General features: G+C 46.9%; 1 protein-coding gene across 2 annotated transcripts in view; it reads left to right on the forward strand.

The window, feature by feature from the left end:
• GMPS (guanosine monophosphate synthase) overlaps positions 1-23075 on the forward strand; it is a 58910-nt gene that overhangs the window by 15127 nt on the left and 20708 nt on the right. For both annotated transcript variants that reach the window (XM_068112904.2, XM_078776132.1), the window contains exons 5-9: positions 1330-1433; positions 6332-6525; positions 6830-6995; positions 18750-18901; positions 19557-19730. In XM_068112904.2, coding sequence (XP_067969005.2) covers positions 1330-1433; positions 6332-6525; positions 6830-6995; positions 18750-18901; positions 19557-19730 — 790 coding nt within the window. The remainder of the gene's footprint in view (positions 1-1329; positions 1434-6331; positions 6526-6829; positions 6996-18749; positions 18902-19556; positions 19731-23075) is intronic.

Below are 23075 nucleotides of genomic sequence, written 5' to 3' on the forward strand. Positions count from 1 at the left end.
AAATCATAACACTTCTCACACATGCAGCATACACCTTTCCCTTCAGCTTCAACGACACTCCCCCCTCGTCAGCACGCCACTCAGTTCCCGAAACTTCTTCCATGCACATCTCACTCGAGCAACCGTTGCCGAGTCTGATCCACCTTCTCCATTCAGCATGTCTCCTAGGTAACAAAATGTTTTCACACCTTCCAGCTTCACGCCGTCTCCAAGATCCAACTCAACATTTCCTCCATCTGCAGATCCCTCTGTGCACACCTTACACTTGAATGTAGCTGCCACACTGGTTAATGACCCTCTCAAACCACTACATTTTTGATGAACCCACTCAGCGCACATTGTGCATTGAATGGAATTCACTCCGACACCCTTACTGCACACGGCCACTTCCCAGTTCTTTCCACCTCACCACATGCTTTACCACTCGCCATCACCTTCGTTTTTCCGATATTCACCTTCAGACCTTTTGTCTCTATACATTCCTTCCAATTGTTCATCTTTTCCTTCAGTCCATCCATACTTTCTGCAATCAACACCAGATCATCTGCATACAACAACTCCCACGGTAAATCCTCCTTTACGTTCTGAGCCAGCACCTCCATCACAGCTACAAATAGTAGTGGACTTAGTACCGACCCCTGATGCACTCCCACCTACACCTCAAACTCACCACTGTTCCCGTCCTTCATCCTTACAGCTGTGCGCGCTCTTTTGTACATTGTCATCACTACTCTGATCAACCATTCCTCCACTCCTAACTTCCTCAATGCCCATGTCAATACTTCGCGTGGAACCCTTTCGAATGCTTTCTCCAGATCAACAAACCCAAGAAACAACTTCTTCCTCTTCTCCATGTACTTCTCCTGCAACTGCCTCACAATAAAGAGTGCGTCTGTCATTCATCTTCCTGGCATAAATCCAAACTGCATTTCGTCGATCTTCACCTTCTTCCTTATCCTTCTCTCCAACACCCTTTCCAATACCTTCATTCCGTGCTGCAATAACTTTATCGCTCGGTACGAGCCACTCTCCAGAGGGTCACTTTTCCCCTTGTATAGAGGGACGAGAGTACTCGGTTCCCAATCCACTGGAATGCGGCCTTCTTTCACCACCAGATTACAGACCTCTACCATTCTCTTCACACCCCAACTTCCTGCTGCCTTCAACATATCTCCCACAACTCCCGTCGGCCCTCCCGCTTTTCTACTCTTAATTGCTTTTATTTAGTCATATGATTCTACTGCCTTAATAGCATGCTGTTGTTTCGCCATTAGTTCGGTTGGATTAGCAAGAAAGTTGGTTTGTGATCAACTTGGCTGTGTTGAACAGGGGCTTGCATAAGGAGGAAGAAGTTCTCCTAACACACAGTGACAGCGTAGACAAAGTGGCGGATGGTTTCAAGGTGGTGGCGCAATCGGGCATCCTTGTAGCAGGTACTTCATTCTCTACGCCGCCCACCCGCGCCACACCCCACTTCTACCTTTTTTTGTGAAAATGACTTCCGTGAGGTTTAATTAGTTTTTAACATTGTGAACTCGACTATATCGAAGTAAAGTATAAAAACTTGTTTTTGAGCATTGAGATTCAGGTATAGCTTATAATGGCAAGTAGGAAAGTAGTGAGGTCGGGATTATTGGTTAACTACAAAATTGAACACCAGTTTTGTACAACAATGCCTATATCCATAAGTTGCAGCACCATGTGGACGTCAGTACTTTTTAAAATTAAATAACTCCCAACTGGCTTGCTCTAAGCCCAACGCATACCCTGACAACCCATTGTGACCACCAACAGCAGAACATCCAGTGGTAGTAAGAATTGTGTGAATCCCGTCCAAAATGATTCATTACAAGTTAAACAACAAACATTTGTTCAAAATGAAATAAAGATTTTTGGATGCCTCATGTGGTGCTGCTGTATTGTTATATACAAGTGATGTGTTGGCTTTTGTGTTAAGGAATAATCCCTACCATCCTGTTTCTTTAACATTGTGAACTCTACTATAATATAACAAGGGGTATTCCAAAGGAAGCATTTTTTGCAGTTGATAATACATACATCACTTTAATTGGATATTACTTACGTAAAAACGTTGTGTAGTGGAATGTTGGTTGGATTCTGACCAGTGTCCTGATCCTAATCCTGACTACCAATGTAACGGTAGACCATGGGGTGCACATGAGTGTCAAATCTTCCAAAGGGGCAATCACCAATTTAGTGATGCCTGGTCCTTAGAGATCGTACTTCGTCCTCCAGGAAAACTGAACAGATATTTTCTTTGGTTTCTGATGTACCAAAACTCTCAACGAGATCTGTCACCTACTGCCACTTTGTCGGTCTGAAAGGATGGATGCCGAGAGATTATACCTTGGACAAACCAATGGGGTTTTAAAACCTCCTATCAAAGGCACTGTACCAAATTTGCAACAGCCATGGGTTTGTCACGCCGTGGTTATTATTCCCCAATTCTGAACCCAAGGCTTGCTCCTCGCTCAACTCTCCCCGCTGAACTGCCAACTCTCTCCCCGCTGAACTGCCAACTCTCTCCCCGCTGAACTGCCAACTCTCTCCCCGCTGAACTGCCAACTCTGTCCCCGCTGAACTGCCAACTCTCTCCCCGCTGAACTGCCAACTCTCTCCCCGCTGAACTGCCAACTCTCTCCCCGCTGAACTGCCAACTCTCTCCCCGCTGAACTGCCAACTCTCTCCCCGCTGAACTGCCAACTCTGTCCCCGCTGAACTGCCAACTCTGTCCCCGCTGAACTGCCAACTCTGTCCCCGCTGAACTGCCAACTCTCTCCCCGCTGAACTGCCAACTCTCTCCCCGCTGAACTGCCAACTCTCTCCCCGCTGAACTGCCAACTCTCTCCCCGCTGAACTGCCAACTCTCTCCCCGCTGAACTGCCAACTCTCTCCCCGCTGAACTGCCAACTCTCTCCCCGCTGAACTGCCAACTCTCTCCCCGCTGAACTGCCAACTCTCTCCCCGCTGAACTGCCAACTCTCTCCCCGCTGAACTGCCAACTCTGTCCCCGCTGAACTGCCAACTCTGTCCCCGCAAGGTGTCTTTTCATTACCGCGCGACCGTGCGCTCATTGGCTCTCTGTCTGGTTTGTAACTTCTCGCCATGCATGTGGTTCTGAGCAGTTTGAAGCAGTTCCAGGTGATTACCAGCATAGTTGCAGCTCTTACCTTGGTGCACAGTCGCAAGGCCTAACGATTGATTTACTGGGGCTTGCAGAGCTGCTGGAATAGTTAATTTAAAAGCAACACATCGACAGATTATGAAGGGAACGATTTAGACGATTAATGAGGGGGGGGGGGGGGAGGGGGAGGGTAGTGGGAAGCTTTTAGACACAATACGGTGAGGAGGGGTCATGGATATCAGCTCCTGAAGAAACGTTGACACTTGCCCTATAATTTTCACACAGAAAACACACTTGTGCTGAACGTTTATGAATGGCATTATTATGCTACTTTACACCCGTTACCCCCTATCGTCGTTCCAGCAACGCTATTATATTTTGGACTCTGTTTGTATTCGTCACAAACAGTTACAATGAACATCTCTTATAGGTTAAATTTGGGGTTTATTAAAAGTAATGAATATGGGGGAAAGGGGTGACAGGACATGAAAAATAGTACGGAACAAAGCAAGCGGTCGACATTCACAGACAGGGATGATAGGGCACATAAATGTATGTACAGAGGACCAAATACTGACCCAACTATGGCACCAAAAATAGATATCTGGGATCGCCAAATGTAAGCCTACGTCTGTGATCCAATGATGGCCATGTTTTTTTAGTATTGCCATATGACCTTGACTGTCTACATTTAGGAATAGTGTGAAAATGAAGAAAATGTGTCCCATCTACAATCTATCCATAAAACTCAACATCATGAAAATCGGAGGAAAATTATTCAAGTTGTGATTAAAAAGGTGTTTCTTGTTGATTACTATGTTACAATCTGAAAAAAAAAAAGGTGCTAATCAAACATCAGGTGCACAACTTCAGTTCAGGTTCACTATTATGATGCACGAACATCTTAGAAGGCCAAGCAGTGTTTAAGATTCTGCATTGGCAAAATAGAATGATGACAAAAAAAAGTGTTATTTTTTTCAGACCGCCATTTCACCTTGACCTTTAACTCAGAGTGGTATGATATAAATTAAGTGTAAATGTGCCTTACTCTAGGATGTCTAGAAAGGGCATTTTCATTCCAATCAGACAAATTAATAAAGCTATGGTGAAATGTGAAAAAGATCCCAGTGAAAAAGGTAAAAATTTCCATTCTTTGGTCAATTTCAAAAAATTGTGTCGTCCCCCAGAATACTTTGTATTCCCAGTATTGATGGAAAATTGCATTCCGAAAGTTGCAACTCGCTCCAAGATACAGATTGGGCATTGGCAGGAATAAAATGGAAGGAAAAATAAAACGAAATAAAAAACAAATCTAAATGGTGGTTTCGATCCCTAGGGGTCTTAGAAACTCTGAGATACCATTCAACTTTGAGGGTACTAATTGTATTTAAAAAACCCTACATTTATTTTTATTTACTCTGAAATTTTTCTTTTATTAAGTCTTTGGCATCTGAATAAACCCCATGAAGTTGCAGTCCTTGTCTGGCCTTCTGTACATTGTGCAGGATCATTTAATATTGGGCAATAATACTTTTATGCACTTTGCAAATCTGAACAAATCAATCTGAAATTTTACAAATGAAGTTTTCACATTCTCCTCACGTACTCTGGCTATTTTTTTGTATACTGAATCGAGGCTCGTGAAAAAGCTAACATTTATTTCACAAACAAATCAACCAGACAAACAAAATATATAAAAAGAGGGAGCGGAAGACAAGATGGGGAGAGAAGGGGAAGCACACAAACACAACATTTGAGAGCAGGGAGAAGTGTGGGAGGGAGAGGGCTTGGGGGGAGGTATAAAACACAAGGAGACCAAGGACTTCCAGGACAGAAGTTGGTATTTCAAAAAAAAGTGTAGGATTTTGGGTGAAATTAGCGGGGGTAGAAAAGATCAAGGTTTTGGATGGGGGAAGATAAGAGATGGTGGTGAACAGCTGTTTTAAAGACCTGGAGGGTGGAGTGGGATTGAAGAGAGTGAGGGAGTTTGTTCCAGAGGCGGAAGAAAAGAGGAATGAAGGAGTGAAGGTGAGCAGAAAGTCTTGATTTTGGCAGTTTAACCATAAGAGGGTTGCAGACAGATCTTGTGCGCCCTGTCGGAATATTTGGGGGACAGAGCCCAGAGAGAGCTGGAGGAGCAAGGCCGGAGAGGAGTCGGTCGAAGACAGAAAGACCACCAACCTGCCTGCGGTGAGTGAGTGAAAGGCCCTTGGAGTTAGCTTCATCGCGGGGAAGATTCCAATGATGCTGAACGCTTTGGTTTCAACAGCATGAAGACGAGCTAGGTGTGAGGCAGGAGCACCAGACCAGAGGGGAAAGCAGTATTCCATAGAGCTGCGGATGAAAGCCTTGTAAGTGGTGAGGAGCTCAGGTGTACCAAGGAAGGACTTCGCACGACGGGGGATGCCCAGTCGGCGACTGGCTTTGGAGGCCAGATTTGAAATGTGGTTTTCCCAGGAAAGATCATGGCAGATAGTGAGACCCAAAAGCTTGAGTGACAGAACTTCTTGGAGAGGATTATTCAGAAAGTGGATGGGAGGGTTGTCCAGTCGGTCTTTTCGGAGAGACATCGTAAGAGTGTGAGATTTGTCAGGATTGAAAGACATGTTCCACTTGTTTTCCCAGTCTGTGATTTTGTCCAGGTCTGCAGAGAGTGAGGAGGCTGCAGACTGCTGATCTGAGGGATGAGGAATGGAGCGACAGAGAGTAGAGTTGTCAGCAAAGAGATAGAGAGGATTTTCAAGAGAGTCAGAGAGATCATTGATGAAGACCAGAAAAAGCACAGGGCCCAGAACACTGCCTTGGGGAACTCCAGCCTGAACAGGAAGAGGAGATGAGAGAAGCCCATTCAGGACCACACGTTGACTATGACTAGAGAGGAAGTCCGCCAGCCATGCGTGGAGATTTCCATGGATACCAAAGGAGGAGAGTTTGGTGAGCAGAGCGGGGTGCCAGACCGTATTGAAGGCACGTGAAAGGTCAAGGGAGACAGCTCTAATTTCCTGTTTGGGGTTGAGGACGTCCATCCATTGTTGAGAAATCAGAAGCAGCATGTCCAGAGTAGAGTGACCAGGTCTGAAACCAAATTGATGGTCAGAGATCAAGCGAGTTTAGTTACGCGAATTAGATCAAGCGAATTTACTCAAGTTAGTGTTGCGGCCTCACCTTTTTGTGTCGTCTGTGCAGCTATCGCCAATGAAAGCAAAAAGCTCTTTGGCGTGCAGTTCCACCCAGAGGTGGACCTGACAGTAAAGGGCAAGCAAATGCTGCGCAACTTCCTGTACGAGGTGGCGGGCTGCAGCGGACTGTACACGGTGAACAGCCGGCAGAACGAGTGTATCGACCACATTCGAAAGCATGTGGGAAGTGCAAGTGTGCTGGTTGGTTTCACCCTCCCCCTTCCTTCTGGTTAATCTCACCCATTGATTTGTCACGTGAGCACTATCTGCTGTTTCCATGGTGACAACTTTGGCTTTCATACCCTATTCCTTCATCTCAAACTTTGTTTTATGCTGAATGTTGTGCTGGTATCTACCAATATATCCTCCAGGATGCTTGCTTTTTCTGTAATGGTGGTTCAGTTGTGAATGGTGCTGATTATAATTATTGTGATGGGTCTTACAAATCAACAATGATGATTATCTTCTCTCACCCCACACTCCCTCGTGACCCATGGTTTGCTAGGTGCTTCTGAGCGGTGGAGTGGACTCTACAGTGTGCGCTGCCCTTCTCAGGAAGGCGCTACCACAGGAGCAGATCATCACCCTGCATATAGACAATGGCTTCATGCGCAAGCGTGAGAGCCAGGCCGTCGAAGAGGCGCTCAACAAGCTGGGATTGCGTGTACGAGGTAAGACAGTACTCGTACACCTTTTTGCACAATTGTGGACACTTTTATTGCACTCGTTGATGTCACAGTCTTGCAACATGACTTGAAACATATCCCATTAATTAGGGGATTAAGTAGCCATAGATATGTGCCTCACATAGATGATATTTGACTGTACAATCATACCACTCGCCATATTGGGTCCGTCAGATCTGCCACAACGTTTGTGGCAGGATGTACCTTTGCAAATTGAGAACAGTGCATATGCATCTCACCATGTCCTTCAATCCAGGCCTCTTTCACGTTTTATAGCCTGGTTTGCGCATTGAGAAGGAACTAAAGTCCAAAATGGGAGATGTGGTTTTATTTTAGTTATATATTTTCCCAATTGTTTTTGCGTTTCTGGGATAAAAGTTTTGAGTTGATTAAAGGTGTTTTTGTAAAACAATGTATCCACTCAAAAGCCACACCAAAACCTCACTAGTTGTTTTGGCCTCCATACCTACAGTGTGCCTTGCGTTCAGCAAATGGCAGAACCACGACATGACAACTTTTTGAGATTTGCTGTTGAGTCTCGTTTCAAACTTTTGATTTATGTCAACCTTTTCGCCATTGTGTTAATCTTCCAGCTTACTTGGAAAATCTGCTTTAAAACGCATCACCTGTAGGAGAGTATAGTGCAACATGACACATTTTACCGACCGTGGTGAAAGGCTGTGAGCATGCGGGAGCATGTTTCCAGCTCTTGATACGTAAAGGCAAAGATGAAGCTGTTAACCGTTATCACCGAATGATCGGCTAACCATCTTGTTCATCACGTTAAACCAACATCCAGTTTGTCATATTTGCTACGACTAGAGATATTTTCATCGCTGGGCACTCGCAATCGCTCTGTCGCGCAGTTACAGGGTACGGCGGTTATAGGGATGCTACTCGTGACGCCAGCCAATGAAAACAAACTTTATTGCTTTATTTCAGTTATTCGTGATCGGACAGGTGCTAGTTTAAAGAGCGTACGTTGATTGGATTGGCCTGCTGCTGGGTAGCATGCGTTTCTTTTCTTGATTGGGGAGTTTAAATTTCAAGTTCCAAAAATATAATATTTGTGTATCTTTATGCCTCCGGCGACTTCGCGATTATGTTTTCAGGTTGTCCTTCCGTCCGTCCGTCCGTCCGTGATAGGTTTTCGTTACCGCGATAACGTGAGAACGGCTGAAAGGATCTTAGTCAAACTTGCTGCATGTATGTATAATGAGGTAAAGATGAACTGATTATATTTTTGGGTCATGAGGTCAAAGGCCAAAGGTCAAGTTAGGTTAAAAAAAACTGTTACCATGATAACTTGTGAACCAGTGATGGGATTCTGACCAAATTTGGTACAGTTATGTACAATACAACAACAATAACATGCATTTTACGGCCATGTTCCCTGCTAGAGCGGGGGTTAGCCTTGCGGTTCCCATGACAATCTTCTCCATTTTGCCCTATTTTCTGCATCTCCTTATTAACCCCCTTGCCCGCATTTCTTCTTCCACCATCTTTAGCCAAGTCTTTCTCGGTCTTCCCCATCCTCTACTTCCTTCTACATTAACTTCCATCACTCTTCTCAACCAGTCACTTTCATCCTTCCTCAATACATGACCAAACCATCTCAACCTGTTCCTCTTCACAGCATCAATCACAGGCAATATTCCCATCATCTTTCGCAATTCATCATTTGTCTTCCTCTCTCTCAACGATACTCCGCACATCCATCGAACCATTCGCATTTCCACCCTTTCCAGCCTTCGTTGCTGCTCTACGTTCATTACCCATGTCTCGCTCCCATAAATCATAACACTTCTCACACATGCAGCATACACCTTTCCCTTCAGCTTCAGCGACACTCTCCTCCTCATCAGCACGCCACTCAGTTCCCGAAACTTCTTCCATGCACATCTCACTCGAGCAACCGTTGCCGAGTCTGATCCACCTTCTCCATTCAGCATGTCTCCGAGGTAGCAAAATGTTTTCACACCTTCCAGCTTCACGCCGTCTCCAAGATCCAACTCAACATTTCCTCCATCTGCAGCTCCCTCTGTGCACACCTTACATTTGAATGTAGCTGCCACACTGGTTAATGACCCTCTCAGACCACTACATTTTTGATGAACCCACTCAGCACACATTGTACATTGAATGGAGTTCACTCCGACACCCTTCCTGCACACAGCACACGGCCACTTCCCAGTTCTTTCCACCTCACCACATGCTTTACCACTTGCCATCACCTTTGTCTTTCCGATATTCACCTTCAGACCTTTTGTCTCCATACATTCCTTCCACTTGTTCATCTTTTCCTTCAGTCCATCCATACTTTCCGCAATCAACACCAGATCATCTGCATACAACAACTCCCACGGTAAACCCTCCTTTACGGTCTGAGCCAGCACCTCCATCACAGCTACAAATAGTAGTGGACTTAGTACCGACCCCTGATGCACTCCCACCTTCAGCTCAAACTCACCACTGTTCCCGTCCTTCGTCCTTACAGCTGTGCGTGCTCTTTTGTACATTGCCATCACTACTCTGATCAACCATTCCTCCACTCCTAACTTCCTCAATGCCCATGTCAATACTTTGCGTGGAACCCTATCGAATGCTTTCTCCAGATCAACAAACCCAAAAAACAACTTCTTCCTCTTATCCATGTACTTCTCCTGCAACTGCCTCACAATGAAAAGCGCATCTGTCGTTCCTCTTCCTGGCATAAATCCAAACTGCATTTCGTCGATCTTCACTTTCTTCCTTATCCTCCTCTCCAACACCCTTTCCAATACCTTCATTCCATGCTCCAATAACTTTATCGCTCGGTACGAGCCACACTCCAGAGGGTCACCTTTCCCCTTGTATAGAGGGACGAGGGTACTCAGTTCCCAATCCACTGGAATGCGGCCTTCTTTCACCACCAGATTACAGATCTCTGTCATTCTCTTCACACCCCAACTTCCTGCTGCCTTCAACATATCTCCCACAACTCCCGTCGGCCCTCCCGCTTTTCCACTCTTCATTGCTTTTATCGCTTCCTCAACTTCCTTCTCAGTTATCTTCTCTGCCGGTCCTAAAACTGGGTTACTCTCTATGTTGCCATCCCATTCATTCTCTGTATTCAACAGCATTTCCATATATCTTTTCCATCTTCCTTTAATTCCATCTGGGTCGACAACGATTTGTCCCACTTCATCCTTCAAGCAACTCACCCCCATCACATCACACCTCTCTTTCGCTTTGTGCTTTGCAATCCTGAATACTGCTTTCTGACCCTCTTCCGAATCCAAGCGTTCTCCGAACATTTTCCTACATGCCTCCTGCACCTTTGCTACCTCTTTCTTTGCAGCCTTCCTGGCTGCCTTATAACTTTCATGCTCTGCTGTTTCTGCTCCCGTACCCTTCGCCTTCTGCCACTCTTTGAACTTCTTCCTCTTCTCGTCAATCCTCTTTCCAACTTCATCATCCCACCACCATGTTTCCGAGTGCCTCGGTGGTCCTTTTGTCCATCCACATACCTCACCAACGGCTCCCAACAGACTAGCTTTCATTGACATCCAACCACTTTCAAGCTCAACCACATCATCCTCTACCCTACTCAGCCTCTCTTTTAATGCCTCCCTTACTGTCACCTCTTTCAACCTCCACACCTTCATTCTCGGTTGGTACTTCACCCGCCGAGCTCTTCTCGCACCTTTCACCCTTATGTCGCAGACAACCAAGTGGTGCTGTGAAACAGCCTCCTCCCCCTGGATCACCTTTGTGTCCCGGAGGTGCCCCCTATCTTGCCGACGCACCATCAGGTAGTCAACGGTTGTCGTCGACCCACCTGACGTGTATGTAACAAGCTTATTGTCCTCTTTCTGGAACTGAGTATTACAAATCAACAAATCAGCTCCATCAGCAAACTCCAAAATCCTTTCACCTTCTCCATTTCTCACACCATATCCGTAACCCCCATGAACTCCCTCAAAACCATCCATACTCCTTCCCACATGTCCATTCAGGTCTCCTCCCACCACAACAACTTCCTCATCTTTCACGTTTTCCATCAGCTTCTCTATCGCACACCAGAACTTGTCCTTCTCTTCATCGCTTCGACCAACCTGCAGAGCATATCCCGAGATGACGTTCACCAAGAGCTTTCCAATCATCATTTTCACCATCATCAACCTATCACTCACTCTAGTCACACTCACCACACTGTCTGCAAACTTCTCAGAAAACAGGACACCAACACCATTCACGCCCTCCGGGCACCCTTGCCACACAAACTTGTATTTCTGTCCCTGCCTACCCTTCACCATTCTCACACCACTTCCCTTCCATCTCGTCTCTTGCACACAACATATGTCCACTCTTCTTCTGACCAATACTTCCACCACTTCACCTGATCTCCCTGTCATTGTCCCTACATTCCATGTCCCAAACCTCAGAAACCGATCTCCACTTCGGGCTGCACCCTGCCCATATGTACTTGTGATTGTCATGGTTCTCTTTTTGAGGCAATGTTTTTATGGCCGGATGCCCTTCCTGACGCCAACCCTCTTAGTCGTCTCTTACGACACGCAGGGATACGGTGTACCTATTCTGACCAGGGTACACACTGGGAAACGTTTAAAACATGTACATTCTGGGGGGGGGGGGGGGGGCGTCAGCATCACGGCTGCGGTTTAAACATATTCCAACAATATCCAAACAGAACGATGAAAAAACAATCCGGGAAAAGTCTCCAAGCGAGAACGTGGATTTGAGAAAGAAGGAGCAGAGGCGGAAGAAAACGAGATACAGGGGGCGGGGCACAAGCCGAGACAAGGAGGAGAGCGAACAAGCACGTGTCCGGGAGGAGAGAAAGAATCAATATAGAATTCTTTGTCTCAGGAGGTGGAGTGAGGGGGAGAAAACAAAATAAAAGAAACAAGCAATACAGCGAAGGAAATAACCCAAACCGACAAAACACCGACGGGGGGAGGGAAGCCCCAAGTCACCAGGCCGCGCACGAGGTACGACTCAGAAAACGATTAACTACACACAAGTTTGCACGAACCACAAACCAGCACCAACTAGAAACACACAATAACACGTACACAGCAAAATAACCAGTGGAAATTTGACAAAGACAAGAATGGGAAAACACTCAAACTTCGATGCCGTGGAGAGCTCGAAGCACGCCTCACTCGCCCGAGGAACCGGAAGCTCCTCCGGAACCGGAAGCTCCACAAACCAGCACCAAATTGATCCACGAGTCACAATTAGTGTTGTGCAAAGGTCCTCACAACATTGGAGACAGTTATGTACAATGATGTAAAGATTAACTGATTAGAATTTGGGGTCCCAAGGTCAAAGTCTGTGATAGGTCCATAACTTCAGAACGGCCGAAGTTATCTAATTCAAACTTGGTACAGGTATCTATAATGATGTAAAGATTAACTGATTAGATTTTGGGGTCAAGAGGTCAAAGGTCAAAGTCTGTAATAGATCTATAACTTGAGAACGGCTGAAGTGATCTAATTCAAACTTGGTACAGGTATATATAATTATGTAAATATGAAATGATTCGATTTTGGGGTCCCATGGTCAAAGGTCAAAGGTCCGAGGTCATGTCAGGTAGAAATGTGATAACTTGTGAACAGCTGAGGGGATTTAAATTAAAGCTTGGTATAGATATGTATAATGATGCAAACATGAACTGATTACATATCGGGGTCAAGAGGTCAAAGGTCAGAGGTCATGTCAGGTAGAAATTTGATAACTTGAGAACAGCTGAATGGATTTAAATCAAACTTGATGTAAGTGTTGTAATGATGTAATAATGTGGGAGGAGGCATTTCAGTCGATGTCGTGACGTTGAAGAGTGCCGTTCTAGTTTGGATAAGTTCCGCATCCGTCATCCATTCTTGTTCTTGGGTTGGTGCCTAGAGATTCAATAGAATAGTAGTCTACTTGCCAAGCCTATAGAGCCCTCTTGTGAACCCGGAAATGTTGAGTACCCCAACGTTTTAAGTTATAAATGTACAGTATGGGTCCCCAGCACTTAGAAACTGCCGGATGCTAACTTGCATATGTTGGGCAATTAGCATTAATAGCATTAACCCTATCAAACATAGGCCTGGGACACTGAAATTTCTGTTTCGCTCTATTGCTCCGTTTGAATGCTTCGTGTGAGCAAACTATTTGAAGGATCTGTATGAAATTTGGACATAATACACTTAGACAGATATGCTTTCCGTGAGTGTTCTTATAAAAAACTAGCAGAGGTACCCGGCTTTGCACGGGAGTGGGAGGAGGAGGGGAGGGGGAAGAGGAGGGGAGGGGAACGGGGGGGAGGGGGGAGGGGGAAGCGGGGGAGGAGGAGGGGAGGGGAACGGGGGGGAGGGGGGAGTGGGAAGCGGGGGAGGAGGAGGGGAGGGGGAAGAGGAGGGAGAGGGGAATGGGGGGGAGGGGGAAGGGGGGGAGGGGGGGAGGGGAAGAGGGGGGAGGGAAGGGTGCGGGGGTGCCCAGGGGAAGAAGGGCCCCTCCCCTCCCCCTCCCCCGCCGTTCCCCTCCCCCCTCCCCTCCCCCCTTCCCCCTCCCCCTCCCCCCTCCCCCTTCCCCCTCCCCCTCCCCCCTCCCATCCCCTTCCCCCTCGTTCCCCTCCCCTTCTCTTCCCCCTCCCCTCCTCCTCCCCCTTCACACCAGGGGGGTTGACTCAGCCTGTCATCCCACCGAGGTCGGAAGTCGGAACTCATTGTCGTCATTATGCAAATAAAAACACGCTAGTATAGTTTATTGTGTTGTAGAACTTTACCAATCGAATATTGAAACCGCATGGCAGATAAATGTCTACAGTGCCAGAGCGTTTCTATATTGCCAGACTCTTGGTTTTTAGAAGCTAATTAGCTGCATTATGATCGGATGTCATAACGCCTAACGGCGGCATAATTTTTTTGTTTCAAGCCAAATAAACATGAAAACAATAAGAAAATGACAAAACAATAACTTTAATAAAACACTCAACGGGATCTGTCCCAAAAATTGTGCGGGAAAGGACGTGATAAAAGCGAAAAATAAATGTCAGAGGGGTGATTCGAACCCCGGACTCTGAAAAGATAAGGCGTCATGCTAATAGCTCGACCACTTCGACCCGTCATTTCCGGAAAGCTATTTGTGAGAGTGACTTGAAACGAAAGATTATTTTACGCGCTGCTGAAAGGTATTTATGCGTTATTATTTATTCGCTAGCAAGTGATTATAAATGTTTATGTCTCCGTGACATTCCTGGGACCATCCCGAGTCGAACAGTACTTTCCGCTCGCAAATCCGTCCACGGGTTCTCGAGATCTTAGAGATTGTAGAGGATACAGACACAGAGGCCAACTCTACTTTATATATATAGATATAGATAGACGCTAATTACGCGTAACACACTAATTTTAAAACCCGAAGTTTTTTTAATTTTAAGGTGTGCTGTAGTCAGAAGCGCTAGAAGCGCTGCGCTCCCTCCCTTCGAATCCCTCTCTCTTCTGCTAGTGCTAATTATGCGCTAATTTTAAAACCCGAAATTTTTTAAATTTTATGTCTCCGTGACATTCCTGGGACCATCCCGAGTCGAACAGTACTTTCCGCTCGCAAATCCGTCCACGGGTTCTCGAGATCTTAGAGATCATAGATAGAGGCCAACTCTACTTTATATATATAGATTTCCTGCGATCAAAATTTCATGTGAAAAAAGGGATGTAAAAGCCGTGGATTTTTTTTCACCTAACATTTTTTTGCGTGGTTAGTGCCCCTACTCTCATGTTGAGCTACAGTTTCAATGTTAGTGTTTATTTGAACAGATCGTAACCTGGATAAGTGTCTTTGGACCACTGCTTGACTCGCCCCCTGCCCACCCTGATACAGTGCTCAGTACCATTGCCTACTTAGACACATCACTGAGGCAGCTTGGCATGAGCCACAGTCATATCACGTTTGACATGCAGCTGTACGTGATCGCTTGCCTGATCAAGTGGAGTGATCTGCAGCGATGGTCATCAGTGGTTCTCAGACCTGGGATGATGCACACTCTCATGTCATTCATCGGCTCAATCGGACAACTGATGAATTCAACAGGTGTGGAGGAGCTAGTCGGTGCATCATTTGGAGGCCTGAAATCCATCTTCAACGGGAAGGCCTGGCCCAAGGCTATGCGAGCCTTCCGTATGGTTGTGTCTGCTCTTCTTCATGACTTCTTAGAGGAGGGAGAGAAGACTCACGAGCAGATAACGGCATTCCTGGAGAAAGCCAGAGAGCACCCCACAGGCTGGCTATGGGTGGATTGTTTCATCACCCCTACCCTAATAGCTCACAGGTTCTGGCGAGCAGAAAGAGAGGGTGATTGGATGCTGCAACAACACTGCCTTGAAGAGATGCTGCCCTATTTCTTTGCTGCCGGTCATCACCACTACGCAAGATGGATCACATGGCATCTGCCTGACATGCAGTACCTTCCTGCTACTGCCAAGGATGACCTTTACGCTGGAAGCCATGTGTGCCACCACTCTGATGGTGCAGCTGCAGTGAGTGGAGACATGTTTGGGGAGCAGACATGCATCAAGCAAGGGAAGGGAGTAGGAGGCATGAAGGGCATCTCCACCAACCCTGAGCAGGTCGCCGTGTGGATCCAATCTTTCGGCATCTGCTCCTATCTCTCCAAGTCATTGGATGAGATTTACGACGATGCTGAAGCACCGGATAAGACAATGAAGCCCAACAGACACAAAGAAGAGGGTAAAGGACGGTGGGAATTGGACGCGGAGGACCGGGCTAAAATCCTGAGAGTGCTACAGGAAAACTCCTATCCACTCACCATAGAGACCGCGACCCTCCACCATATCATAAATGGCCAGGTGGCAGATGAAAAGGTGAATGTGCAAGATGCATTGAAGATCGGACAGGACATGAGCACACTGTTCTCTTCATCACTTCCTGAGAGATTTAATGCGCCCATCTCAAATAAGGTGGTGACAATGACATTCACCAAAAAAAGAGTGAAGGTCAATGCGAAGATCATATGTGACCTTGAGGCGTTGTTTGCTCGGCTGCTGGTGGTGGGGAGCAAGAGAAGAATGGAGCTCTCTGCCCTCTTTGACTACGAGCTCGGCCCGGTCCCTGCATCCATCATCGATGAGTATGGATGCCTCAGGAAGGGTAACAAGTCTGTGATCGTCCAGCGTCTTGGAATCCTTGCCCCCAATCCCCACCCACCACATGTTGTACTCGTTGATGCATCGCAGCTCATCTACCACGTGGTGTGGCCATCGTCAGGCACTGTGGCTGACCTCGCAGCCAGCATGGGGCGCCGGCTTAATCGCTACATCACCGAAACATTTGTCATCTTTGACCGATATGAGCAAGTCTCTGCCAAAGACCACGAGAGGCAGAGAAGAGCTGGGGAGAGCTCAACAGAGTACCGACTCTCACTGACAACCCCTCTACCTATCCGTGACAAAGTGATGAAGAACAAGACAAACAAACGGAGACTGGGTGAGCGCCTGTGCACACACAGCATAGGAGATCACATCAAGATGGTCAGCAAAGCAGACAGTATTGTCACTCATGACGAGGCTGACGTCTCCCTCATCTCATACATGTTGGATGCAGCCAGTCGCGGAGCTGAAACTGTCCGCATTCTCAGCGACGACACTGATGTTTTCGTACTCATGGTCTATTGGTGCTGGAAGGTGGGTATCACATGTAACCTGCAGATGGAGAGATGGGATGGCACTATTCTCAACATCAATTCGACAGTAGAGAATCTCGGTGAGCAGTGTCGCTCCATCCTGGCTATGCATGCTCTCTCCGGATGTGACACCACCTCCTATCCCACGGGGAAAGGGAAGGTGTCCGCACTCAAGGCCATGAGAGTAGTACCTGGTGACCTGCTTCACTTCATCGGAGAGGAGGGAGCTACTGATTTACAGATTACAGAGGCAGTGAGTGGTTTCTTCCTGGCTCTGCACAACGAGAGGGAGTCGGCATCTCTGAACGTCGCCAGATATGACATCTACCGAAAGCGCAAAACCCCCCCAGCACTGAAGACGCTGCCTCCTACAGAGCGCAACGCTCTCCTCCATGGACGGCGTGCCCATCTACAGGTGCTGCTTTGGAAAGCAGCAGACTGCCCTGACCCACCAGCTGTGGACATAACAGAGTTTGGATGGAATAAGAAGGAAGGCGAGAAGGAAGAGGAAGTCATCATGCCCATCCTGGATGCAAGCCCCGTTGTTCCTCCTGCCGTGTTGGAAATGATCAGCTGTAGCTGCAAAGCTGGGTTAAAGCCCTGTTTAACAGCAAAGTGCAGCTGCGTAGCTGCAGGCCTGGCCTGTACCAGCTACTGCTTCTGCAAAGGCTCTGATAGTACATGTTGCAACACACTCGCACACTCACAGCAAGAAGAGCAATATGACAAGAATGTAGAGTCAGGAGAAGAAGATGAAGACGATGAGGATGAGTTTTATGATGAGGATATGCTTTATAACAGTGCAGAGTAGTAGAAGTGCAAGACGCTCTTTCTTGATGGAAGTTTTATGTTGTGTAACTAGTGCACATATTTTTCAGCTCTGATAATTTTGGGTATACTTGTGTTTTAATTTTGAGGATATTATTTACCCATAGTCATATTATTCTAGTTTGGTATGGTACTTGCCTTTGTTACCTCTAATACCTGTGAATAAAAGTGGAGCAATAGAGCGAAACAGAAATTTCAGTGTCCCAGGCCTATGTTTGATAGGGTTAATGCTATTAATGCTAATTTTGCTAATTGCCCAACATACTGTGCTGTCTTTCCCTCGTGGTCCCCCTGTGCTGTCTTTCCCTCACGGTCCCCCTGTGCTGTCTTTCCCTCGCGGTCCCTCTGTGCTGTCTTTCCCTGGCGGCCCCTCTGTGCTGTCTTTCCCTCGCGGTCCCCCTGTGCTGTCTTTCCCTCGCGGTCCCTCTGTGCTGTCTTTCCCTGGCGGCCCCTCTGTGCTGTCTTTCCCTCGCGGTCCCTCTGTGCTGTCTTTCCCTCGCGGTCCCTCTGTGCTGTCTTTCCCTCGCGGTCCCTCTGTGCTGTCTTTCCCTCACGGTCCCCCTGTGCTGTCTTTCCCTCACGGTCCCCCTGTGCTGTCTTTCCCTCGCGGTCCCCCTGTACTGTCTTTCCCTCGCGGTTGTCAGCTCTTTCACGAGCCTCGATTCAGTATTTAAAAAAAAAAAAAAAAAAAAAAAAAAAATGCAAGTTAGCATCCGGCAGTTTCTAAGTGCTGGGGACCCATACTGTACATTTCTAACTTAAAACTTTGGGGTACTCAACATTTCCGGGTTCACATTGCTGGCAAGTAGACTATAGTGAAATCACGGTGCATTACTGTGATAATTGTGACCGCTGAAAACCAGCTAGTAATCAAAGGGTGCGATTCAATAATGGGGATGTGGAGCTACATCTCACGACACTAATCAACCAGCAGTCTGGCAGTAATGGTCACCAGTTTAACTTGGCTTTTATTCACGGTAGGCGCCCTACCGCTGCACAACCTGCTGGTGGCTCTATAGCATTAGATGGGCTTAATGCGATTCCCAAATTGGGTTGGTGTAGATGATTATATTTCCACCTTGCACCACTGTGAAGGTCACTTTCAGTCATCGCGTTCTTGTCAACAGCTTGTCAGGCACTGTTGCAAAACTGACCGTTGACCTGTGACCCAAAACGAAAGTCTCTCTAATGGGGTTTTCCTCGGCGCATCTTCCGGCCAGTCATCAATGCCATGCATGTGTTCTACAATGGTACGACGACGCTGCCCATTTCTGAGGAGGACCGGACACCTCGCAAGCTCGTCAGCAAGACGTTGAACATGACGAGCGACCCAGAGGAAAAGCGCAAGATCATTGGAGACACCTTTGTCAAGGTAATGATGTTGTCACCTCATCTTTTCTCGGTAACGAAGTTGGATTTACCTTATTTTGGGTTCCCTGCATTGTCTGTCTTTGGTTTGGAGTTTATCGGGGAGATTTCTGTAATTGGACATTTGCCACTTAATAATAATTGATGATCTCCGATTGATTGCCACTTTACTACCTCAATAGATACTTTAATAAATACATAATATTGGTGTATTATATGTCTGCTCTTGTAGTTTGTGCATGGAACAGACCTTCGCCCAATATTGGTTTTACTGTTTCCACCCTCTCCCAACCCCTCCTCCCCAGCTTCAAATTGATTTTGAATGGAAGGATCAAGTTATCTTTTTAATCGTGTAATTTATTATCAGATCATTTCATACCCTACTTCCCTTCTATCACACTCGCTTCACTACCCAGAAAACTGTCCCGATGACACAAATGTTTGATATACGATCCATCCCTGAAATATACCGTGAAAAAGGCTCCTGAATGTCTGGCTAGCTGATGCAGTCAGTCCTGTACAATTGAGATTTATTCTGGAAAAGAAAAAAAACATATAAAACTTCTGCTGTCTTGCTTGTCCACCTTTGCTCATCACACCTTTTGTATTGAGTCATTGCCCACGTCGTGAAGAGAGCTTGCTGCCTGGCCCAATGGTAGGTGGCGACCGATGTAATGGATGAGATGAAGTTGCGCTCGGATGAGGTGTTTCTGGCACAAGGTACTCTGAGGCCTGACCTCATCGAGAGTGCTTCATTATTGGCAAGTGGAAAGGCAGACGTCATCAAAACCCACCACAACGATACGGAGCTGGTGCGCAAGCTACGCCGTGAGGTACTGCCGTTGTTTTTCGTTATTTCCATCAAGACTGTTGATCCTGTGAGTGGTCTATTTATTTTGTTTAAATATACCATGTCCCGGTATCCGGTGTGTACCCTGGTTTAGAATAGGTACACCGTATCCCTGCGTGTCGTAAGAGGGTTGGCATCAGGAAGGGCATCCGGCCATAAAATCATTGCCTCAAAAAGAGAACCATGACAATTAAAACTACATATGGGCAGGGTACAGCCCGAAGTGGAGATCTGTTTCTGAGGTTTGGGGCATGGAATGTAGGGACAATGACGGGGATCAGGAGAAGTGGTGGAAGTATTGATCAGAAGAAGAGTGGACATATGTTGTGTGCAAGAGACGAGATGGAAGGGAAGTGGTGTGAGAATGGTGAAGGGTAGGCAGGGACAGAAATACAAGTTTGTGTGGCAAGGATGCCCGGAGGGCGTGAATGGTGTTGGTGTCCTGTTTTCTGAGAAGTTTGCAGACAGTGTGGTGAGTGTGACTAGAGTGAGTGATAGGTTGATGATGGTGAAAATGATGATTGGATAGCTCTTGGTGAACGTCATCTCGGGATATGCTCCGCAGGTTGGTCGGAGCGATGAAGAGAAGGACAAGTTCTGGTGTGCGATGGAGAAGCTGATGGAAAATGTGAAAGATGAGGAAGTTGTTGTGGTAGGAGGAGACCTAAATGGACATGTGGGAAGGAGTATGAATGGTTTTGAGGGAGTTCATGGGGGTTACGGATATGGTGTGAGAAATGGAGAAGGTGAAAGGATTTTGCTGATGGAGCTGATTTGTTGATTTGTATTACTCAGTTCCAGAAAGAGGATAATAAGCTTGTTACATACACGTCAGGTAGGTCGACGACAACCGTTGACTACCTGATGGTGCGTAGGCGAGATAGGGGGCACCTCCGGGACACAAAGGTGATCCCGGGGGAGGAGGCTATTTCACAGCACCACTTGGTTGTCTGCGACATAAGGGTGAAAGGTGTGAGGAGAGCTCGGCGGGTGAAGTACCAACCGAGAATGAAGGTGTGGAGGTTGAAAGAGGTGACAGTAAGGGAGGCATGTAAAGAGAGGCTGAGTAGGGCAGAGGATGATGTGGTTGAGCTTGAAAGTGGTTGGATGTCAATGAAAGATAGTCTGTTGGGAGCCGTTGGCGAGGTATGTGGATGGACAAAAGGACCACCGAGGCACTCGGAAACATGGTGGTGGGATGATGAAGTTGGAAAGAGGATTGATAAGAAAAGGAAGAAGTTCAAGGAGTGGCAGAAGGTGAAAGGTACGGGAGCAGAAAAAGCAGAGCATGAAAGTTATAAGGCAGCCAAGAAGGCTGCAAAGAAAGAGGTAGCAAAGGCGCAGGAGGAGGCATGTAGGAAAATGTTCGGAGAACGCTTGGATTCGGAAGAGGGTCAGAGAGCGGTATTCAGGATTGCAAAGCAGATAGCGAAAGAGAGGTGTGATGTGATGGGGGTGAGTTGCTTGAAGGATGAAGTGAGACAAATCGTTCTGGGCCCAGATGGAATTAAAGGAAGATGGAAAAGATATATGGAAATGCTGTTGAATACAGAGAATGAATGGGATGGCAACAAAGAGAGTAACCCAGTTTTAGGACTGGCAGAGAAGATAACTGAGAAGGAAGTTGAGGAAGCGATAAAAGCAATAAAGAGCAGAAAAGCGGGAGGGCCGACGGGAGTTGTGGGAGATATGTTGAAGGCAGCAGGAAGTTGGGGTGTGAAGAGAATGGCAGAGGTCTGTAATCTGGTGGTGAAAGAAGGACGCATTCCAGTGGATTGGGAACTGAGTACCCTCGTCCCTCTATACAAGGGGAAAGGTGACCCTCTGGAGTGTGGCTCGTACCGAGCGATAAAGTTATTGGAGCATGGAATGAAGGTTTTTTTTTTTTTTTTTTTTTTGGTATACAGAGTCGAGGCTCGTGAAAGAGCTAACATTTATCAAACAAACAAATCAAGCAAACAAAGTATATAAAAAGGGGAGCGGTCGACACGATGGGGAGAGAAGGGGAGGAAGCACACAAACACAACATTTGAGAGCAGGGACATCGGGAGATGTGTGGGAGGGAGAGGGCCTGGGGGGAGGCAGGATAGGTATAAAACGGAAGGACACCAAGGACTTCCAGGAAAGAAGTCGGCACCTCAAAAAGTGGATTTGGGGTGAAATTAGCGTGGGTAGAAAAGATCAACGTTTTGGATTGGGGAAGATAAGAGATGGTGGTGAACAGCCGTTTTAAAGACCTGGAGGGAGGAGTGGGATTGAAGAGAGTGAGGGAGTTTGTTCCAGAGGCAGGAGAAAAGAGGAATGAAGGAGTGAAGGTGAGCAGAGAGTCTTGATTTTGGCAGTTCAACCATAAGAGGGTTGTAGGCAGATCTTGTGCGACCTGTAGGAATATTTGGGGGACAGCCCAGAGAGAGCTGGGGGAGCAAGGCCGGAGAGGAGTCGGTAGAAGACGGGTGTTGTTTGTATTGGAAAGGGTGTTGGAGAGAAGGATAAGGAAGAAGGTGAAGATCGACGAAATGCAGTTTGGATTTATGCCAGGAAGAGGAACGACAGACGCGCTCTTTATTGTGAGGCAGTTGCAGGAGAATTACATGGAGAAGAGGAAGAAGTTGTTTCTTGGGTTTGTTGATCTGGAGAAAGCATTCGATAGGGTTCCACGTGAAGTATTGACATGGGCATTGAGGAAGTTAGGAGTGGAGGAATGGTTGATCAGAGTAGTGATGGCAATGATAGAAAAGAGCGCACACAGCTGTAAGGACGAAGGACGGGAACAGTGGCGAGTTTGAAGTGTAAGTGGGAGGTCGGTACTAAGTCCATCCATCGAACCATTCGCATTTCCACCCTTTCCAACCTTCGTTGCTGCTCTACGTTCATTACCCATGTCTCGCTCCCATAAATCATAACACTTCTCACACATGCAGCATACACCTTTCCCTTCAGCTTCAACGACACTCCCCTCCTCATCAGCACGCCACTCAGTTCCCGAAACTTCTTCCATGCACATCTCACTCTAGCAACCGTTGCCGAGTCTGATCCACCTTCTCCACTCAGCATGTCTCCGAGGTAGCAAAATGTTTTCACACCTTCCAGCTTCACGCCGTCTCCAAGATCCAACTCAACATTTCCTCCATCTGCAGCTCCCTCTGTGCACACCTTACATTTGAATGTAGCTGCCACACTGGTTAATGACCCTCTCAGACCACTACATTTTTGATGAACCCACTCAGCGCACATTGTACATTGCATGGAGTTCACTTCGACACCCTTCCTGCACACAGCACAGGGCCACTTCCCAGTTCTTTCCACCTCACCACATGCTTTACCACTT

Source organism: Myxine glutinosa, chromosome 4 (assembly GCF_964187855.1).
Source record: "Myxine glutinosa chromosome 4, kmMyxGlut1.1, whole genome shotgun sequence".
NCBI lineage: Eukaryota > Metazoa > Chordata > Myxini > Myxiniformes > Myxinidae > Myxine > Myxine glutinosa.